The sequence below is a fragment of the Triticum aestivum genome, chromosome 6A (genome assembly GCF_018294505.1).
Source record: "Triticum aestivum cultivar Chinese Spring chromosome 6A, IWGSC CS RefSeq v2.1, whole genome shotgun sequence".
Lineage (NCBI taxonomy): Eukaryota > Viridiplantae > Streptophyta > Magnoliopsida > Poales > Poaceae > Triticum > Triticum aestivum.
The window spans coordinates 546,578,366-546,598,528 of record NC_057809.1 but is presented as its reverse complement, the minus strand read 5'-3'; the positions used below and the strand labels follow the sequence as shown (position 1 = coordinate 546,598,528).

The window sequence follows — 20,163 nt, the reverse complement described above, 5'->3', positions numbered from 1 at the left end:
GGACCACGCCCAAAAGTCGTCGACCTGACGAGTGCATAGGGGAATCCTCAGAATGGCCTCGGCATCCACTGGAACAAACACTTGTCTAATCAGTTCTTCCCTCCAAGAAGCGGTCGATGCATCAATTAAATCTGCTACTATCTCTAGAGGGTCATGGATCAAAGATGTGATCGGCCTCATCATACCCGATCGAGGTATCCAATTGTGTTGCTAGATATTGGTCGAGCGCCCATCCCCTATCCGCATGATCGCTCCAAGTTTCAACACGTCTCTCCCATCCACAATAGATCTCCATATCTGGGATGGGTTTGAACCCAACTCTGCCTCGAAGATGGACGAAGTTGGATAGTAAGCTGCTTTTAGGATGCGAGAGCTCAAGGAAAGCGGCTCTGTCAGGCACCTCCACGCTTGTCTACATAGTAGAGCAAGATTAAAAATTTCTATATCCTTAAAGCCGAGGCCGCCCAAGTTTTTGGGATTTGTCATGACGTCCCAAGAAACCCAAGCAGGTTTCCTCTTTCCACGTTTAGATCCCCACCAAAATTGACGTATGATTGAAGTTACACTATCACATAGGCCCCTCGGTAGTCGGAAGCAAGACATGGAAAAAACCGGTATGGCTTGAGCAACTGACTTTATCAGCACCTCCTTGCCCGCTGCTGACAATAGTTTCTGCATCCAACCCTTCACCTTTTCCCACACTCTGTCCCGAAGATAACGGAATGTGGCATTCTTTGACTGACCAACTGCTGTGGGCATCCCCAAATATTTCTCACTCAGAGATTCATTCTGGACTTGTAGGATGTTTTTGATCTGGTTCCTCAGAACCTCAGGGCATCCTTTGCTGAAGAAAATTGAAGACTTTTCAGTGTTAATTCTCTGGCCGGATGCATCACAATAAGTACGAAGCAGGTTTGACACCGCATTTGCTCCCTCCACGCTAGACTTAAAAAGCAACACGTTGTCATCCGCAAAGAGAAAGTGATTCACCACAGGAGCTGTGGGTGCCACCTTCACACCGCCAAGTACCGATGACTGAGAACTAGATTTTAAAAGGCACGAAAGGCCCTCCGCTGCCAATAAGAATAGGTAAGGGGAAATGGGATCTCCCTGCCGTATACCTCTTGAGGGTTTAAATTGATCCAACTTTTCTCCATTGAACAATACTGAGAAAGATATTGTTTTAACCATGCCCATCACAATGTCAGTCCAAGCTGGGGAGAAACCCAACTTCAGCATGATCGCATGTAGGTATGCCCACTCAACCCTATCATATGCTTTCATCATATCAAGCTTGAGGGCACAAAGTCCATTATTCTTAGACTTATTCCTCTTCATAAAATGCAAGCATTCGTAAGCACAAATAATATTGTTTGTGATTAGTCTCCCAGGCACAAAGGCAGACTGTTCTTCAGAAATAATGTCAGGCAAAATTATCTTCAACCTGTTAGCAACAACCTTTGAAACAATTTTATATAAAACATTGCAAAGACTTATTGGCCTGAATCGAGATAAGAGAGTCGGACTAGCTACCTTTGGGATCAACACTAAGACCGTGTCATTAATCCCCTCAGGGCTCTCTTCTCCTCTGATATGCGCAAAACCACTTCCGTCACTTCTTCCCCACATAGATCCTAATGTCTTCTGTAAAAACGAGCCGAAAATCCGTCGGGCCCCGGAGCTTTAGTCGGGAACATCTGAAAAAGTGCCCTTTTCACCTCCTCATTAGTGTATGGAGCACACAATGTGTCGTTCATCTCCTGCGTTACCTTACGGGGTACATGCTGTAATACTTCCTCCATACTGCTCACTCTCTCAAAAGCATATAAAGACTTGTAAAAATCTTGGACCATTGTCCTCAGCTCTGCCGAATCCTCTCTAATGATGCCGAGGGAGTTTGATAAAGCACGTATCATGTTCTTCTTGCGCCTCAGGATCGCACGCATATGAAAAAATCTGGTGTTCCTATCGCCCGCCGACAGCCATTCTATCCGAGATCTCTGGCGCCACATGAGTTCTTCCCTGTGTAGGAGCTCCACAAGCCTCTCATTGAGCTTTAGCTCGACATGCGTGGGGGCGGTGCGGATAGGGTCACCCCTCAGCTGTTCCAACTGCGCCTTGATCTGCTTCATCTCCTTTCGGACACTCCCAAATGTATCTGTACTCCATGTTGATAGATCCTTGCCAATTCTCAGAAGCTTGTCCCGAAAATCTCCTACTCCATATCCCGGTGCGAGAGTGCTCCAGCTATCAGTTATCTTCTCCCTCCAGGACTCGTGTGATTCCCACATAGTTTCGTATCTGAATATCTTCTCCTTCCTCGTGTCATGTTGTGTACCTTCAAATGTCAGCAGGATCGGCTCGTGATCCGAAGTAGCTCCGTCTAAGTGATGTAAAGTGGCCAAAGGAAAGCGAGTTGTCCAACTAGCCGAGGCCAAAGCCGTGTCAAGACGGACCCTGCAGAAGCTCCCTCCTGCAACCCTCTTCTCAAAAGTCCAAGGCCGTCCCTGGTAGCCAAGATCCATGAGCATGCACACATCAACTACATCACGGAAAGCTTGTATTTGTGCATTACTTCTGTCCGCTACTCCATCATGCTCCTCCAGGCGTAGCACTTCATTATAATCGCCAAAACAAAGCCAAGGTAAATCGCTCATCGTACTAATTCCTTTGAGGACATCCCAAGTTTGGTGCCTTAGATGTGTCTGGGACTCCCCATAAACGCATGTGATGCGCCACGGATCCTGGCCCGTTTCTGTGACCCTAGCATCAATGTGATAAATGGAATCTCCCAAAATATCAACCTTGCAGTTGTTGTTCCAAAACATGCCAAGTCCTCCGCCTCTTCCTTGGCTGCTTATTGCATAGGAATTATCAAAACCTAGTGTTCCATCTAAAGCTTCTACACGTGCTCCACTAATCTGTGTTTCGACAATACAAAGCACGGTAGGGGTAAACTTCATCGCGAACTCACGAATCTCTCGAACTGTCGCAGGTTTACCCGCTCCGCGACAGTTCCAACAAAAATCACTCATTGGGCTCGGCGACTCTCCTCTAGGGAGGCCGCCAGATTCTTCACGGTGTTGTTGATACCTTCCTGACAAGTGGTCACCAATCTCGTTCGCTTGGGTTCTCTCTTTGGAGGTGGACTAATCACAGGAGCAATCCCCACGGGCACTATGGCTAGCTGATCCGGTCCCAAACCTGAACCTCCCATGGAAGATGAAGCGTTGATAACATGTTCTGTACCGCTCAATCTCTTACGAGAGGCCTCCTCCATGTCCGTATCCTGGGCCGTTTCTGGGTGATCATCATGATGCTGATGCTTCTCCCGACCCTCCTCGTCAAAACTGTTAACGCCTGTATTCTGTCCTCTCCCTCCTGTATGTCCTCCTCTGCGGCCATCGCGGCGGCCACGGCCACCCCCAGGCCCTCTGCCAGTTCTCATAAACCAGTCTGCCCTCAGGTCCTTAAAAACCAACGCAGAAGGTGGATGCACACCGGTCCCGTGTTCTTTGAAGAGGTGACCCAGGATACCACATACCGCGCACCAATCGGGCAACTTCTCATATTTGACTCGATAAATTTGATGTTTTCCTTCCCTTAGCAAAGATACAACATTCTTCAACGGCTTCGACACATCAATTCTTACCCAAACACGATGGAAATTTCCAGCAAAATCCTGCGAAGGAGGTTCAGCATATAAGACTTCTCCTACTCTGCCAGCAAGTTGTTCGACGAGATGAGCAAACAGGTCGGGTACATCATGGATCTGGACCCAAATATCTATTGTATCCAGCTTGATGGTGGTAGGTTTCGTCACCCCATCGTATGACTTGATGATGACAGCATCTCCCCTGAAGTGCCATGGCCCTTCTTGCATCACCCTCTCCCAGTCTCCTAGGCACGAAAACTGGATGGTGTACAGATTATCTTCCAATGGCCTGAATTTCACCTCTTGAGCAAGGTCCCAAGCAGATCGCATATTGCGAAAGAACCACGTCTGACTATAGGTTTTGACCGAGTTCACCCGCGCAATAGCAACCCATCTAGCAGCATCTTCAGGAATATCGGCCTCATCGAGAACTACATCGTCCAAGTCCTCTTCCTTCAGCCCAAGCTCTTGCATCATCTTCTCTACCTCGCTGACCCCCGCAGAGCTAGGGTTTTCGGTAGAAGCCATGTTGCAATCTCACCCGATTGAGATCATATCGGGTTGAAACAGGGGAACCCTAAGAGCGTCCCGCTCCCCGAAGCCAACCCGTCCCCCACCGATGAACGTGGAAGGATCGGCGAAAGCAACGGGGGAGGTTGATCGGCGGCGACAGGGACGACCAGAACTCCAGGGGCGGCGGATCGCCTCGGAGAAACCAAAACCCTAACGTGAGGGAAAAACAATAGTGTCACCACTCCTAATGGTGAATTCAGGTCTCGGGCAGCCCTGTCGGTGGCCTTCACGGGCGCCAAGTGAATAGGTGATGGATGGGCCTTGGGCCGTCTCATCCGATCCGGAGCGGAGAGAGCAGGGGACGCACGGGCTGCCGCGCCGTACACTGTGGGTCATTCCCCTCCTCTCCCCGCGATTAAAAACCAGCACCGCCGGTACGTGACAGCGTCACGTGGCCGGCCGCGCGCGATGCGCCGGCCCCCTCGTGTCGCGCCAGCCGAGCTTCTACAGCAAAAAGGAAGCGCGACGAGACGCCACTCGCGCGCGCGTCCAGGCTGCCGTCCATGTCTGGCCCGCGCAAGCCGACCACGGCATTGCCATGGCATGGCATGGCAGCGGGCACACCACCAGGGGATGGGGGTGGGAGGACCATCAGCAATTCCTCGAACACAGTACCCATCACGCCGAGGGGGGCTCTCGACGGCACTGGCCCAGGGCACGTTCGTTCGTTCGGGCCGGCAACTGTTGCACGTGCCGTTTGTTTCGTCCCGCCTCGGTCTCGGCGCCACTGCTCACCGTGGAGCCGCGCACAGGCGCTCTACCTGTACGTGGCATCTTATTCAACGGCGCCACGTCCTTCACACCTACTAAGCCGCTCCGTGTGTCTACCTCTCTCGGCACCATCTGGGAGTGGAAGTGGGAGTGGGTGGCGGTACGTTGGCCCTTAACCCCTCGTCGCCTTCTTCGCTGAGCGCACGCCTATCTTTTTTTAAAGCTCGCGACGGCGGGCCGATGGCTGTCTCTCCGTCCGTCCATCGCGTTTCGTTTTTTTTTTACGGGTGAAAGAAAATTTATTTCTCACACATAAAGTGCCTCGGCATTACATAAGTCTGATACCTCATCCGGTCCAGATCCCAACCACACCATCGTACGTTTATGAACTCTTATCAAAGTTTGCAAGAAAATGACTCACACCGTTCTGTTCTCTACGGATATGAACTAGCTTAACCTCCCTTCCTCCTAACATCAAACGCCTAACCCGATCAACAAGCAAGGCAAAACGAGATATATCCCTCGTCGACGCTAGTATCGCATGTACCGCATCTCAATAGGCAAAGGGGTCCATTGAAGTGCCAAGTTGAGCCCCTCCATGCAGGCCTGCAGTTCGGCTTCCAAAGGATCCAAACACGTCCGGAGTTCTCTGCATGAACAAAAAATGATGTCGCCCATGTCGCTCCGGAGGACCATGCCTGTACCAGCCTCTCCGCTGGTGGCATTGTAGAAGCCGTCGATGTTGAGCTTCGCCCACCCCGTCACCGGTCGAGACCAGCGCAGCACCGTGGTTGGAGCAGGAGTCTCGTGCTGCATGGGCCGGGACTGGCTGACAGCGTCCACCACCTGCTTCCCTTTGATTGGATCCGCATGAGGAGCGTTCTGGATGCCCACCAATGAATCAACGTAGCTGATGAGGAAGTTTTTGGATGCTTCGATTGGTGGTGGCTTCTTGTGGTGCACCATCTCATTTCGAACATACCAGCAGCGCCATAATGTCATCATGAGCTCCATCCTCTCCGTGTCCGGCAGCTTACATAGGGCTTGGGCAAGCCATTTCGTTCCCGTCCGACGGAAGGATGTAACAGCAGGTATTCTCCATTGGTCCGCCATGGCCTGCCAGAGTGCGACCGCCATTGGGCATCTGCAAAAAACATGGTACGTGTCCTCCGGCTCCAAGGCACAAAGAGGGCATTTGTCAGAAACCTCCAGGCCCCGGCGGCGTTTATTCACCCAAGTGGGTAGACAATCTGTAAGCAACCGCCAGGTGAAGATTCGAACCTTAGGAGGAGCAGGGCACCTCCAAATAAAAGCCCAGACGGCTCGTCGCCCGTCCGGTGCCCTGCTCGCCACGACTGAAGAGAACCGAAGATGATCCTCAAGAGCAAGTCGATAAGCACTCCTCACGGTGAAGTTCCCGCTGCGTTCCGTCTCCCATGCAAGCATGTTTGGACCCAACCCAGGAAAGATTTTAATTGTTGCAATCACCTCCGCGTCGACCGGCAAAAAAATGTTCCGAACCAAGTCCATATTCCATGCTCCATGGTCATCCAGCAAGTCACATACACGCCGCACCCGGCATCTTCCTTGGGGGGTAGCAGGCCTCCCACTCCCATTCCTGGGGATCCAGCTATCGCGCCATATCCTGATCGCTCGTCCATCGCCTATGCGCCAGATCAATCCCTTCTTCAGGAGCTCAAGCCCTTGCTGAATTGCTTGCCAAGTAACTGAGGCCGCTGTCGAGAAAACAGTATCCTCCAAGTTACCAAACGGGTAGTAGCGTGCTTTCAGTAACCGGGCACACAAGCTAACAGGGTTTGTAAGTAGCCTCCAAGCTTGGCGTGCTAGAAGTGCCTGGTTAAAAAGTCGTAGGTCTCGAAAGCCCAGTCCACCTTGTGCCTTGGGCTTGATTAGATGAATCCATGCCCGCCGGTGCATCTTTCTCTTCCCCTTTTCTACTCCCCAAAAGAAATTACGGATCATCCGCATAAGATCTTCACAAGTGGCCGCCGGTAGCTTAAAAACGCTCATGATGTAGGTTGGAATAGACTGTGCAATGGATTTAATGAGGACCTCTCTTCCGCTTTGCGCAAGTTGATTGCCATCCAATTCCATCATACGCTTCATATATTTCTGCTGGAGGTTTTGGAACATGCCCTTGGACATGCGCCCGTTTGGCGTGGGTAAACCCAAGTAGCATTCCTCGAAGCTATGCTGCTGCAGTTCCAGTGATAATACCACTGCATCCTGGTCTGTTCGCCGGCAGTGCTCACCAAAGAGAATGGAGCATTTTTGCGGGTTGATAAGCTGACCCGTGGCTTGAGCAAAGGTGGCAAGTGCGCATTTGACATGAGAAGCTTCCTGCTCGGTTGCTCTGAAAAACAGCAAGGTATCGTCTGCAAACATGAGATGTGAGATGCCAGGTGCACGTGGACAAACCCGTAATGGTGTCAGCTGCTGAGAATTGACCCGTTGCTTCAAGATTGCCGCTAACCCTTCTGCCACGAAAAGGAACAAGAACGGGGAGAGGGGATCTCCTTTCCGCATCCCACACGACGGTGCAAATGAATCTGATAGGGCTCCATTAACAATGCAACAATAACGGACTGAGGTGACACAAGTCATTGTCCATCTCACCCACCGATCCGCGAAGCCCAGTCTTCTCATCATTTGCTCAAGGAAAGTCCAATCTACACGATCATACGCCTTGGACAGATCTAGCTTGTAAGCACAGTAAGCTTTATCAGGGTCCTTCTCCGGTTTAATATAGTGAGTGCACTCAAAGGCAATGAACGCATTATCCGTAATGAGTCTTCCAGGGACGAAAGCGCTCTGTTCCTCAGAGATGATATCGCCAAGTAGTGGTCGCAACCGGTTCACCAAACACTTGGAGATGATCTTGTAAATCACGTTACACAAGCTAATGGGCCGAAACTCGGATAAACGTTGGGGGTCGTCAACCTTTGGGATGAGCACGATGGTGGTGTTGTTTACCCCCTCCGGCATTACCCCCGATAAGAAAAATTGTTTGACTGCGGCAATAATGTCATCTTTCACTGTGCCCCAATGACGCTGAAAAAACCTCGCCGGGAAACCGTCCGGCCCAGGTGCCTTTAGAGGCCCAATCTGAAATAGTGCATCACTAATCTCCTTGTCCGAAAAGGCTTCACACAGTTTGGCATTCATCTCCTCTGTAATGACCGGATCAAAAAGGTTTACCACTGTATGAGGGAGTAAACTAGGATCAGCTTCAATCAGATTCTGAAAGTAACTCATGGCCATACCTGACATTACAGCCTGCTCCGGTTGAAGGACTCCCAAGTCATCCCGCAATCCCTTGATCTTGTTTTTCCGGGCTCTCCATCTTGCTTTCCTATGGAAGAACTTTGTGTTCCGATCTCCATGTTTCAGCCACTCCATTCTAGATCGTTGCAGCCACATCATCTCCTCCTTGTACAAGAGTTCATCCATATGATCAGACTCTTTCCGTATCTCACTACGGTCGGCATTCATATTGTGCAGTTCCTCTAGCCTCGTCCTGGACTTCTCAATCTCTCTTGTCACATTGCCAATTTTCGTATTGCTCCACTCATGTAGTCTCAACATTGTTGCTTTGAGGGCTTTGCTCACGCCTCCCAAGTCATTTTTCACGCCCGAAGCAGCCCAAGCCGCCTCTACCACTTCTGCCAGGGAGGCCTCACGCTCCCACATAACCTCATAGCGCCTCGCCTTTGCCATCTTCACCTGTGTATCTTGTGCGCACCGCAGGAGAAGCGGTCGATGGTCTGATCGGGGCGACGTCAGGTGGAGCACCGTCGCCTCCGGGAACATATCTCGCCAGGCATTGTCCACTGCCGCTCTATCCAGACGCACCTGCACGTTAGCCCGACCGCTCCGTTTGTTATCGTATGTGAACGGATAGCCTGAGAAGCCTAGGTCCACCAACTGACACACCTCAAGACAGTCCCGAAAGGCTATAATCTGGGCTTGCGGCCTCGCCGTCATGGACATATGTTCACAGTCCCATAGCGCCTCATTGAAATCACCGGTAACTAACCAAGGCAACTCAGAAGTATTCCTTAGTCTACACAAGCTCTCCCACATAAGATGTCTGTTTTCCACCCTCGGTTCTCCATACACAAAGGTCACTCGCCAAAGAGGTTCCGAGGGAGCCACCCTGACAAAAACATCAATCCACCTCTCATTAACGTCCTGAATGCTGACATACATGGACTCATCCCAAAACAAAGCTAGGCCACCACTCTTTCCTTGACTACTTATGCCCTCAAAACCACGAAGCCCAAGCCTACTTCGCAACCTTTTCATCTTTTGCAGCTGATTCCTAGTCTCACACAGAAACACCATCCTCGGGGAATTGGCTCTACAAAGAGCCTGTAAATCACGAACTGTACGAGGGTTCCCCGCCCCCCGACAGTTCCACACTAGGCAATTCATTGTTCCTGACGGGGCGCCACTGCTGGCCCCGTCAGTTTACTAGCGGCCCCATGGCTAGTTGCCTCTAAATTCCCCCCCTTCCCGTGTTGCATGCATCATCCTCCGTTTCCGGCCGTTCCTTTTTTCCTTTCTTCTGCTTGCCCCCCTCTGTCCCTTCTTCATACGGCATCATTCCCTTGCCATCGGGCACCATAACCTGAACTGGAAGGCCCCCGGTTAGATGTCATTTCCCCAGAATGGAGTCATTGTAATCCATGGAGTCCACCGCGCTACCAAAGGAGACCTGGAGCGTATCCAGCCCCCACAAAGCCGGTATCATATCCTCTCCCCTTGGCTTGTCACGGATCACAAGCGCCCCATTCTTCTTAACTGCAGCAGATTTTTTCGGCTGTGATGTTATCTTCTTCTTCCGCGGTCTCACAGATCCTTTTCCCGCTTCATGCTCCTGTGCTTCAAACTGTTGTTTCAGGTATTGCAATTTGCTGCACTCAGGTTGCTCCGTGCCCAGCCGTAGCTGCATTTTCTCAACATGGTCTGCCAATTGGTCATCCTCCTCCTGCAGTGCCGTCGCCTCATTTTCCTCAAAACCATCCATAGCGTCCACCCTGGTTGGTATTTCATGTGAGCCCTCGCCTCTTCCCCTGGCATTCCCCGATGCTTGTGAGCGCGTAGCCGACGACGCACTCCCCAAAGAGAAGTCCATACTCCGTTTTGCTCGTGGTTGTCCTGGTGATGGCGTGAATACAGCTCTACGATCAAACTTTTTGAACGGGGAGCATCTCAGCGTAGAGTCATAGGCCTTGGTGGGTAACCCAACCCTCTTCTTCTCGCACGCCTCCTTATCATGTCCCATGAACCCACAGTGAAAGCAAAAATGCGGTACCCGTTCATACTTTAACTGGAATTTCAGCCGTTTAGTGGTGCCCTTTGCATTAAACTCCAGCGTCACCTCCTTCTGCAATCTTCTATTATATAGCAGCTTCACCCTCACCCTTAGGAATTCCTGAGTCCCATGGCCCACCTGTGGAACATCCACCTCCAACACCTCACCCAGGGTTCCTCCCAAGGCTTCTCCATAAACCCTAGTTTGCTTCTTCCATGGCACATCAAACACTCGGACCCAAACCGAGACAGCTTCAAGCGTAGTCTCAGAGGGCTGCTCATCACCATTGAAAGGGATGACTAGCAGAGCATCACCATCATATATCCAAGGCCCCCCTCTGCCACAAACCTAAAGTCTCCCTCCGAGAACAGAGATATGATATAGTAGTTGTTCTTAACTGGCTTAAACTCGACCCACGTACGCAGTTGCCAAATTTTCTCAAAGTGCCCAGATAAGGTTTTTGTGCTTGGTCTCCGCTGCGATCTGTAAAGCCCCATCAATCTCCATCTGGGTTTGTCTTCCTCTTCTACCTCCTCCTCATCATCATCCAGATCAACTGCAACGAAAGCAACATCGTCCATGTCCACCTCACCTGCAAGTTGCTCTTCCACTCCCTCCGGCAAAACTCCGTCTGTTGCTGGTCCGTCCCAGTTGCTATTCTCCGGCGTATCCTCCTCCCAAGCCTCATGTGAGTCCGCTCTCCTAGACGCCACGATCGCTCCATCGCCGAGGGGCTTCGGGTGAGCGAGATCCTCACCGGATCCGCCTTGATCACCCCCGCCCTTCGCCTTTGGATTGATCTGCGACATCTCCTCCTTGCGGCGACTCTGAGACGTGATGTGATCTGGAGGTTTTGCAGGCTTCCCCTGGTTTTGTGTGGTGCGGCGATCAGGGTCTAGGGTTTTTGTATCCCCCGTCCCCGTCGTGCGCCTTGAGAACGTGGCGTGTTCGGACTCCTGAAAGGGCCGGCTTAGACTCGTAGACACCGTGTACATCGGAATCGTGGCCCGAAAGGATTCCTCCCGGCGATCCGATTCGCTCCCGTCGGCAGGTTTTGGCGGCGGCGGTGGAAGGGCGCCCATCGCTAAAACCCTAGACGAAGCAGACTCCTTTTCCCCCCTGGCCGTCAAAAGTATCGCGTTTCGTTTTTATAAGAGAAGAACATTGGTTGGAGTGGGTGGGAGTACGTACGTACGTCTGCGCCATGTTCGCCTTCTTCAAGATGGGCGAATTGCTCGCCTTGATGGCATTCCTGCGATTTCCACGGTTCTACTATGTACTGCTGCTATCTATGGTGGCGAAATGGGAGGCGCTCGGTACTAGCTATTCTCGAGCAGGCAGGAGCGGGGGTACTCGGTCCAGTTCAACCACTGGTACGGTGTAAAATGTTGGCGCAACAACCGGCCGCTCCCGCCCTTTTATTATGGCTTTTATTTACCAGGCCAGTACTAGTGCTTCAACCTTGGGGAAAGTGGGTGCAGTACACGTACCTGATGAGACCGAGCCTGAGCCTTCGCCTTCGCGGCCAGCCAACCAATCCACGTCTCGTTTCCCAGTCAATGCAGCAGACAAGCCAGGACCACAAAACTGTGAACAGCTGACCCAACTCGTGAACCAAACGAGGCAGTGGCCATGCTGCCGTACCAGCCATCCCAATCTTGTTGATCCTCTCTCACACAGAGAAAAAGATACACCAGCAGGAGCTGACCAGGACGACAACGAACCACGCAAAAAACCGTGGCGTATTTTCCTCATCGGTTGGGCTTACCGGCCTGTATATATCAAAATAAAGGCGTGGGGACGGGACGAGCCACCAGCCAAGAAAAGCATGACGCTCAAGGGAAGCAACTACACTTGATTGAGCTGGAAGCGAGCTCCTCCGAGTAACGCAGCATGACAAGACGAAGCCGAAACGGCCGGCATCCACCTCATGCACCCAGCAGACAAATGAGGAAACGAGGGAGCAGATGGGAACATATATCATTGATAAATTGTTGTAACTGGTGACGATGGTGTATTGGACTTTTCGGTGGGGGCTGAGGCAAAAATATGAACTTTTTCCCCCTCAATAATTTAATTTAATTTTGAAAAAAAATGAAACCATTGTTATCAATTAACCGCTATCACTTTCATGATGACTAATGCTGGACAGCGCTCCAGCTTATGCTGATGTGACGCCCACTTACCCTCAGCCTTCTTTGGTGAAGCTCTCTCACACCCAGGAGCCCCAGAGGGTCTGGATGCATAAGCTCAGGCTTCTGCCCGGTGCCGGGCTGGTGTTCAACCCCAAAAAAAGTGACCCCGATCGGGGCCACCAGACAGCCGCATCTTGTTCTCCATTAGGCCTTCAGGTCATCAGACATGGCCGACGGGATGCAGTGCGTTGTCAGAATGTCTTCGGTAGCAGCCTTCGCGGTTTTTGTCTCCAGGACAACGATCTGTCAAATCATATAAATTGGTTACTTGATTACATCCCGCATTAACACAGGGACCTTGCTATCGTTGATTTTGCAAGAAAAGAAGAGCTATCATGCCTTGCCATCACTAATTATTTTTGTTATTATTGTTATGTCACGACAACAACACCCCCGCATCATCAATTAGAAGAGACCAAGGGGATTTTAGCACAGAAAAAGTCAGCTACATATATTCTTAAAAGAGGGTATTAGCTCAAGTAAAGCTGCAAAGATACATAAACTAGAAATTGACATCCAGTATGAGGCTACTTGTCAACACTATCTTCCAACTTGCTTGATCTTTGTAGCGTTACTGAGAAATTCTGATTAATCACGACGAAGTACTGGTAGAATTTCAGAAAAACTGACCACTAATCTGCGTTTACCCAGGGACTTAGTTAACATGGGGTGTGACAGATGTTTACAACAGAAATACACAAATAAAGAAATCAGGGCTTACCTGGTCATACTCCAAATCAAACTTCAAGAATTCATCCTTGCAATTTTCCACTGTTGTCACTAAGTCCTTCAGATTTTTCACAGGATGACCATTAACGGCAAGGACCTATCAACAAGATGATAATAAAGGGTTTTAGTCACCCCTCACCAAACAAAAGCAAAGAAGTCATAGCCTACATGCAGTGTTAATCATTAGGTTTCAGAATCAACTGTCGAAAAAAAGAGGAACTGTGATGACAACATAGCACTGAGAACGCCTATCTGACAATTTTTTCACAGGAAGACAATTAACGTCAAGGACCTATCAACAAGATGACAATAAAGGGTTTTTAGTCACCCCTCACCAAACTAAAGCAGAGAAGTCATAGCCTACATGCAGTGTTGATCATTAGGTTTCAGAATCAACTGTCGAAAAAAAAGAGGAACTGTGATGACAACATAACACTGAGAACGCCTATCTGACAAATATATTAGACTTCAAGCTTCACTACAGAAATATATATTTAAAGGTAATAACACTGCATCAATATATTATATATGCATGGGTAAAGAGTAGGAGGCTGGCAGAATTCCAGTGCGTCAGTATATATACTTCAGCAGCAAAAAATGCAAAATGTCTGGAGGGAACTGCTAGAATCAACAAAAGTAACACATGCAAATGGATCCAGAACTTCTCTGTTACCTGCGTATTGACAATATCTTCATAACCGATATTGATATCTGCCACAAGCACCTGCAAGGGTTCAATGCATGCAGTCACGTTAGGAGATAAAAGAAACTATAGTTCTTTATGGAGCTATAAATGAATACTTCACTCGTATCAGAACAGAGATTTCACGAACACGGGAAGAACTTATAACCTGTGATACAACCACCAGCTGTTCATCAGGTGATTCCGCCATTGAATGCAAATGCTTGACCAACAACTTGACAGGTGCATCATATTCGTAGTCTTTCCCATACTGAAAAGTAAGTAGATCAAGAAGCTTAAGGAAGTATCTTTTTATGTCCATTTAGCATTCTCTTTAAATAGAATTAAGTTCACAGAGATGAAAGCAGTTGCATAAGAGTGTAAAAGGTAGAATTAGATAAAAGTTGTGTATGGTGTTTCCTAGGGAGATTTTCTAAGAAGAAAAGTTGCACGAAAAATGATAAGCCCTAGTTCTGCTTTATAACATCAAGACCAGAATAGAAATCAAGCAACTTCTTTGCATGGTAACTATCAGAGATTGCACCTATACAGACAGTAGCTGAAACACAGCTTAACTTGTTACAGGTGCTAATTTTAAATTCTTAATTACATCTAAGAAACAAAATTAGCTGCCTAGAGCACCCCTCACTACTAAGAGCTCTATGCATGTGAATTTCGAATATCAAAGAGGTTATCGTTAGCTGGTGCTACCCAATTTGACAACATTAACACCAGAGTAGTATAAGCACTGAAACATTGCAGGTGAATGATTTTCATCAAAATCCTATTTGATAGTAGTGCACAGGACCTCTATTCGTTACCGACTCCCTTTAAGATCAAGAAAATCAGGATCCAAAGAAATCATATTGAAATTCAAGACACTGACAGCCTAGGAGTACAAGGATTAAGCTCTTGCTTGTTGGTTATATTCAATGCATAGGGAACAGGATGCAAAAAGAAGATAGATACAAACCTCAGAACGGAGATATGGAACAGAGACAGCTGCAAAAACAAAGCCAGCAACAATGTAATATGATGGTGGCCTGCCCTTGACATGAGCTGCAATGAGCCGCTTGTGGGTCGCTAGCTTTATTTTAAATTCATGAACTTTTGAGTTGCGCAGGACTTTGATAAGGGCTTTGTCACCGGTATATTTCTGAGAAACAAGGTAACTAAAGCCAATTCGCTCGCCATGCCTGAAAGGAACTATTGACAAAAAAAGGGGGTAAGTAAATAAAAATAAGTGATCTTGTTTTAAGTGAGAATGTTTGATTTGCTCAGGAATTAAGTTTAATTAAGATGCTAGAGAGTTAATACAGAGAAAGAAAAGTTCGCCAATATAAACCCCGCAAGAATATCTTTAGAAACACATGAGAAAATTTGACAACATCCATGTATCTACGAGATTCAAATGGAAACAAAAATCCTCTATCAGGTTGGCCAGCTGCAAACATGTTACATGTATAAAAATCAGAAATTGTAGTGTTACAAGCTATGTGAATTATGATTTCAGTCAGAACCGTCATTTGACACCAGGGAGAAAGAATTTCTATTAACAAAATAACAAAGACTTAACGAATCCAATAAGAGATAAAAGTGGTAGGCATCTAGAGCAATAGAAGACCGTGGAACTGATAATAAATACTACTAACTAAAGCGATTGGTATCCTACAGGTATAATACCATGTAGAGCAAAATATAGGGCATTGAATTAACAAGTTCAATACACTAACCTGTACCATCATTGGCAATGTCAACTCCATCAAAGCTAAGAATAATATCTGACGGTTGCAGACATCCAGACTCGGGAGCAGTAGGTTCCACTCTCCTAACACGAACACCCTTTTGATCAGGTTTCATTCCCATTGCTTTCCGGAGATCGGGATTTTCCATTTTCTGCCATTCTATCCCAATTATAGGGAAGCCTGAAATAATATCGCAAAAGTTAAAAATCAAATCACATAGCAAATGCATAAGATCAAAGAGACAGAAATGGACAACATATATTAAGCATTATACTGTGGGTTGACATGAAGGCAAATATTAAACAAACTTTTTCTTAATATGGGATTTTCTTCATTTGCATCATACATCAAACAATACGGAAAAGAGACACAGCAATCAAAACAAGTGCGGAATACCGGTTAATGCACTGAACAAACTGAAAGAGAATGACTAAGCAAATAATTGACAGGTTGCAGAATCCAATACGAAGAAAAGGGAAAACACTGAATAAAACTCTATCACTATATTGGTTTTACTTCATTAATTAATGTCATCATAACCAACCCAAACGAATACGATTGCACGAGCAATATCAATCATCCGACCACTGGACATGAAATAAGAGGAGAGAAAGTGAGAAACACTCTTACGAGACCAAATGGTAATACAAATTAAACACTTGCAAAGTCATAGGGACCGGTCAGATCGTTGCCAAGTAAAAACTATGCCTATAAAATCATCCGGCAAGTTCAAATAAACCAGCTAAATGGTTCAAAAGAATGTCATAACAAAGTTCAGAGTATTCAAGACTAGCAATATAAAATGAAAACATTGATCATAACAAGATAATCAAATGTATCTTCATACAATTATGGAATATGACTGTTTACCTGTATATGCTCCAGATTTTTCATAGTCTTGAATAAAATGCTTGATAACTGGGGTGGGTATCACATAACCTATATTCTCTACATCTTCATGTTTGAGAGACTGAAAAGCTATGCCAACACATATGCCCCTATCATTAAAAGCTGGGCCACCTGAATTTCCTGAATTAATAGCTGCATCTATCTGTCCACAGGAAAAAGGTCCAAATTTAAAAGGTATTAATAATAGGTTAACAAATAAATTATGATTCCTCAAAAGGTTATGTTCGAATCTAGCTATCATACAAGTCAAATGAAGGGAAGAGAAGAAATGGGAAGAAAACATACCTGCAACCCTAAAAGTTCGGTAGAACCATGCACATAGGACAGTATCTCTATCCTAGAGACCACACCACTTGTCACTGATATTGTATCTCCTCCAATTGGATAACCAACAACAGTGACTGCATCCTGAAGTGCTGGCAACGACCCAAACTCAACTGGTGTAACTCCCTCCCAGAACTCATCATCACTGACAGTTAACAAGGCTGAGATGGATAGAACAGTTCAAGTTAGCCCGTGTAAGATATCGACAAGAAAATCTACACCTATCAGGTCTGAGCACTTAAATATGTAATCTATTCCCCGAGCTAGAATACCGAAATAAGCAAACATAAAATTTCTGCTGCATTGACATTTAAAAGTTCAAAGATTTCACATTGTGATATTTTCAAGAGCTGATGCTAAGACAAAACAATTGAGCAAACATAGAAGTTTGTTTTAAATTTTAACAGAACATATTTTCAATACCTTAAATTTGAGTCCATAAGAAACAATTTTGCCGCCAATTGTGGTCGCATCTAATGTCAGGTCTCACTCTCACACGATAATTAATACAACTACTCCACAACATGAAAGTTCAAAGGAAGCACCAACATGCTGAAGTTCCCAACTTCCAACACTACCTGTGCCATGCTATCGTAGTAATCGGGGGAGGTGGTGGGGGTGCATTGGAGAAGTATGCGCAATGATCTGACTTCACATATATACTGGACAAGCTATGTGATACAGTTAAGCTTAAATACAAGAAACAAAGGAAGAAGGCGGTGCTAGAGAAAGGGAGAGCGTGCGCACCAATGTCGCACTCGGTGCCTATGGCGAGGACGGTGGCGAGGTACTTGGTGTCGGACCCGCGCTTCTTAAGCTTGACCTGGGTGAAGTGCTCGACAGAGTGGGCGTTGGTGAGGACGCGCCGGCCGCCGATGATGAAGCCGCTGCTGCTGGAGCTGTACTGCCGCTTCCGCTGCCACGGCAGCGAGAAGTTGGGCTCGGTGTGCACGCAGAACACCTTGACGACCGCGTCCATGGACGGCACCACCCTGACGACCTCCTCCCAGCCCGCGGGGCCCAGCTCCGCCATCGCCGCGTCCCCACCGTTCGCCAGGTGCTTCGCGTCCCCGCGCTGGGGCGTGGAGGCGTCCGCGGCGGCCGGGGCCTCGACCTCGACGCGTCGCGGCTTGCGCCCGCGGCGGCCGGCGGCGGCGGGGGCGGGGTTCTCGGCGACCACGGCGGCGGGGGCATCGGGGGACGGCGAGGGGTGGTCCGCTGCCGCCTTGCTCTTGCGGCCGCGCTTGCGCTTGCCCTTGGAGGCGGAGCCGTCCATGGTGGGGGCGGGCTAGGGTTTCGCGGCGCCGCGAGGAGGGGGCGGACGGTGAGGAGGAGGCCGGCTGGCTGGCTCGGTCGGATTATTATGGATGGCCGTCCGGTTCGACCCCGGGAGCGGGACGCATACGGCACTGGTTGAGTCCTCGAAAATGAGGAAAACAAGTTTTTTCTAGGGTAAAATGAGGAAAACAAGTTTTTTTTAGGGGGAGGAAAACAAGTTTTTTTAGAGGATCGGACGGGCTGGCGCAGCCTGGCTAGTGGGCTTGTTCTTTTTGACTGTGCTAACGACAGGTCCGTATGATCCACTTCTCTCCGAAGTTCCCCTGGCGCTACATCCGCGTCTTTTTTTTTCTAGCGCAATAAAAAAATTGGCAGAAGCAGGATTCAAACCCGCTACCTCTTGATAGCCTGCGGTAGCTAGCAACCACTCGGTCTAGATTAAGCTAGTCATCAGATTGAGACATTTGTTTTCTGGGTATAGTATAGAAAACATGCTTTTTCAGTTTTTTTCCTTGGATTTATGTACTGCACAATTTTCACAGATGGATATATGGTGTCTCCATGCCCCTCATGTTATACTAGTTACCTAGAATTTATTCGGGGTGTGTTTCTACACTTATTTTAACAGAAACAAAAGTTACCGGGGTGTTCATACGTAAGTTATCATGTGTGTGGCGTGTAAATTATCATATTATAGGGGTATATTTTTAATAAGAAAAATCTCCGAATCAGAATTATCAGGGGGTTTGCGCATAAGTTATCAGGTCTGTCATGCGCTAAAAAACCATGCTAGTTACGCAAATCTTACCGGGATATTTTTAACAACTTTTTTCTGAGGGTCAAAAAGGTTCCATGGTATTCATACATGAGTTATCAGCTCCGTGCTGTATAATTTACCATGCTATTTACACTTATGTTACCGAGGGTATTTTGTCAACGACTTTTTTCTTCCGGTTCAAAATTATCACAGTGTTTGTACCTAATTTAGCAGGTCTACAATATGTAACTTACCACGCTACTTACAAAGAACTTAACATATGTATGTTTCAACAACTTTTATTCACTAGGTCAAAAGTTACCACGGTGTTTGTCCATAACTTATCAGGTATGTGTTGCGTATTACAGTGCTATTTACACATAACTTAGTGGGGTTATGTTTTGAACAATTTTCCTCAGTCAAAAAGTTATCACCACCCCCCACCCCCACCCCCGTACCAAAGTTATTGGGACTGGGGTCCATAAGTTATCAAGTATACGATGTGTGACTTATCATGATATCGACACAAAAATCTACCGATGGGTTATTTCATCAACCCCCCCCCCCCCCCCGCCTCCCCTGCATTCGTTGCTAAAGTTACCATGATGGGTGCAAAAGTTATTAGGTATGCGTTGTGTGAGTTACCATGCTATTCATACAAAAGTTCGTCAACCTCCCCCCCCCCCCACCACCTGGTCGCCAAAGTTACCAGGATAGTGGTACATAAGTTATCAGGGTCTGCAATGTGTGAGTTATCATGCTATTACCGAGGTATATTTGATCAACTCCCCCCCCCCAAGGTCGCTGAAGGTACCAGGACCCTGGTGTGTAAGTTATCAGATATGCGATGTGTGAGTTACCATACTATTCATACAAAAAAATTATCGAGTGTATGTTTACATTAGTTTTTTTATAAAAAAAGCTACGACGATATTTGTACATAAGCTATCAAGTTTGTGGTACATATAATTATCAATCTCATTACAAAAGAAGTTACCGAGATATGACAAACGAGAAAAGACTGTTGTTCAAATACTATAGGAGTGAAACATTTATTTCCCTAGAAAACATTCATCGCTACAAAAAAAGAGACAAGTGGAGTACAAAACACGTTGCATCGGCCCTTTAAAAAACTTGGAGCAAATGGTTTTGTCTCCTCATCAAAGGCGTTGTGGTCTTTCTTTCTCGCTCTCATTTACGAAGGTAGAAAAAACAAATTAACCCGCAAGTAAAACAGAATAGGTGGTCAGCTCGGCTGGTAATGCGT

At 47.6% G+C, this 20,163-nt stretch overlaps 1 protein-coding gene across 1 annotated transcript; it reads right to left on the bottom strand.

Moving 5' to 3' along the window:
• Positions 1-12,243: 12,243 nt before the first annotated feature.
• LOC123128392 (protease Do-like 9) lies at positions 12,244-18,238 on the bottom strand. Its single transcript, XM_044548377.1, has 9 exons — positions 17,609-18,238; positions 16,823-17,022; positions 16,499-16,679; positions 15,617-15,808; positions 14,857-15,089; positions 14,053-14,154; positions 13,875-13,925; positions 13,194-13,298; positions 12,244-12,715 (listed from the first exon to the last, which is right to left on the bottom strand). The coding sequence occupies exons 1-9, from the start codon at positions 18,135-18,137 to the stop codon at positions 12,617-12,619; spliced, it is 1,692 nt and encodes a 563-aa protein (XP_044404312.1). The 5' UTR covers positions 18,138-18,238; the 3' UTR covers positions 12,244-12,616.
• Between the last annotated feature and the right edge of the window lie 1,925 nt (positions 18,239-20,163).

What these genes read in the sequence shown, in the direction of transcription:
- LOC123128392 (XM_044548377.1), bottom strand. Translation starts at nt 18,137, where the DNA reads ATGGACGGCTCCGCCTCCAAGGGCAAGCGCAAGCGCGGCCGCAAGAGC. An exon ending in CATTGCCAATGATGGTACAG is followed by an intron (nt 15,090 to 15,616) that starts GTTAGTGTATTG and finishes TTTTGTCAATAG; the next exon opens with TTCCTTTCAGGCATGGCGAG. An exon ending in AGCTGGTGGTTGTATCACAG is followed by an intron (nt 13,926 to 14,052) that starts GTTATAAGTTCT and finishes GAACCCTTGCAG; the next exon opens with GTGCTTGTGGCAGATATCAA.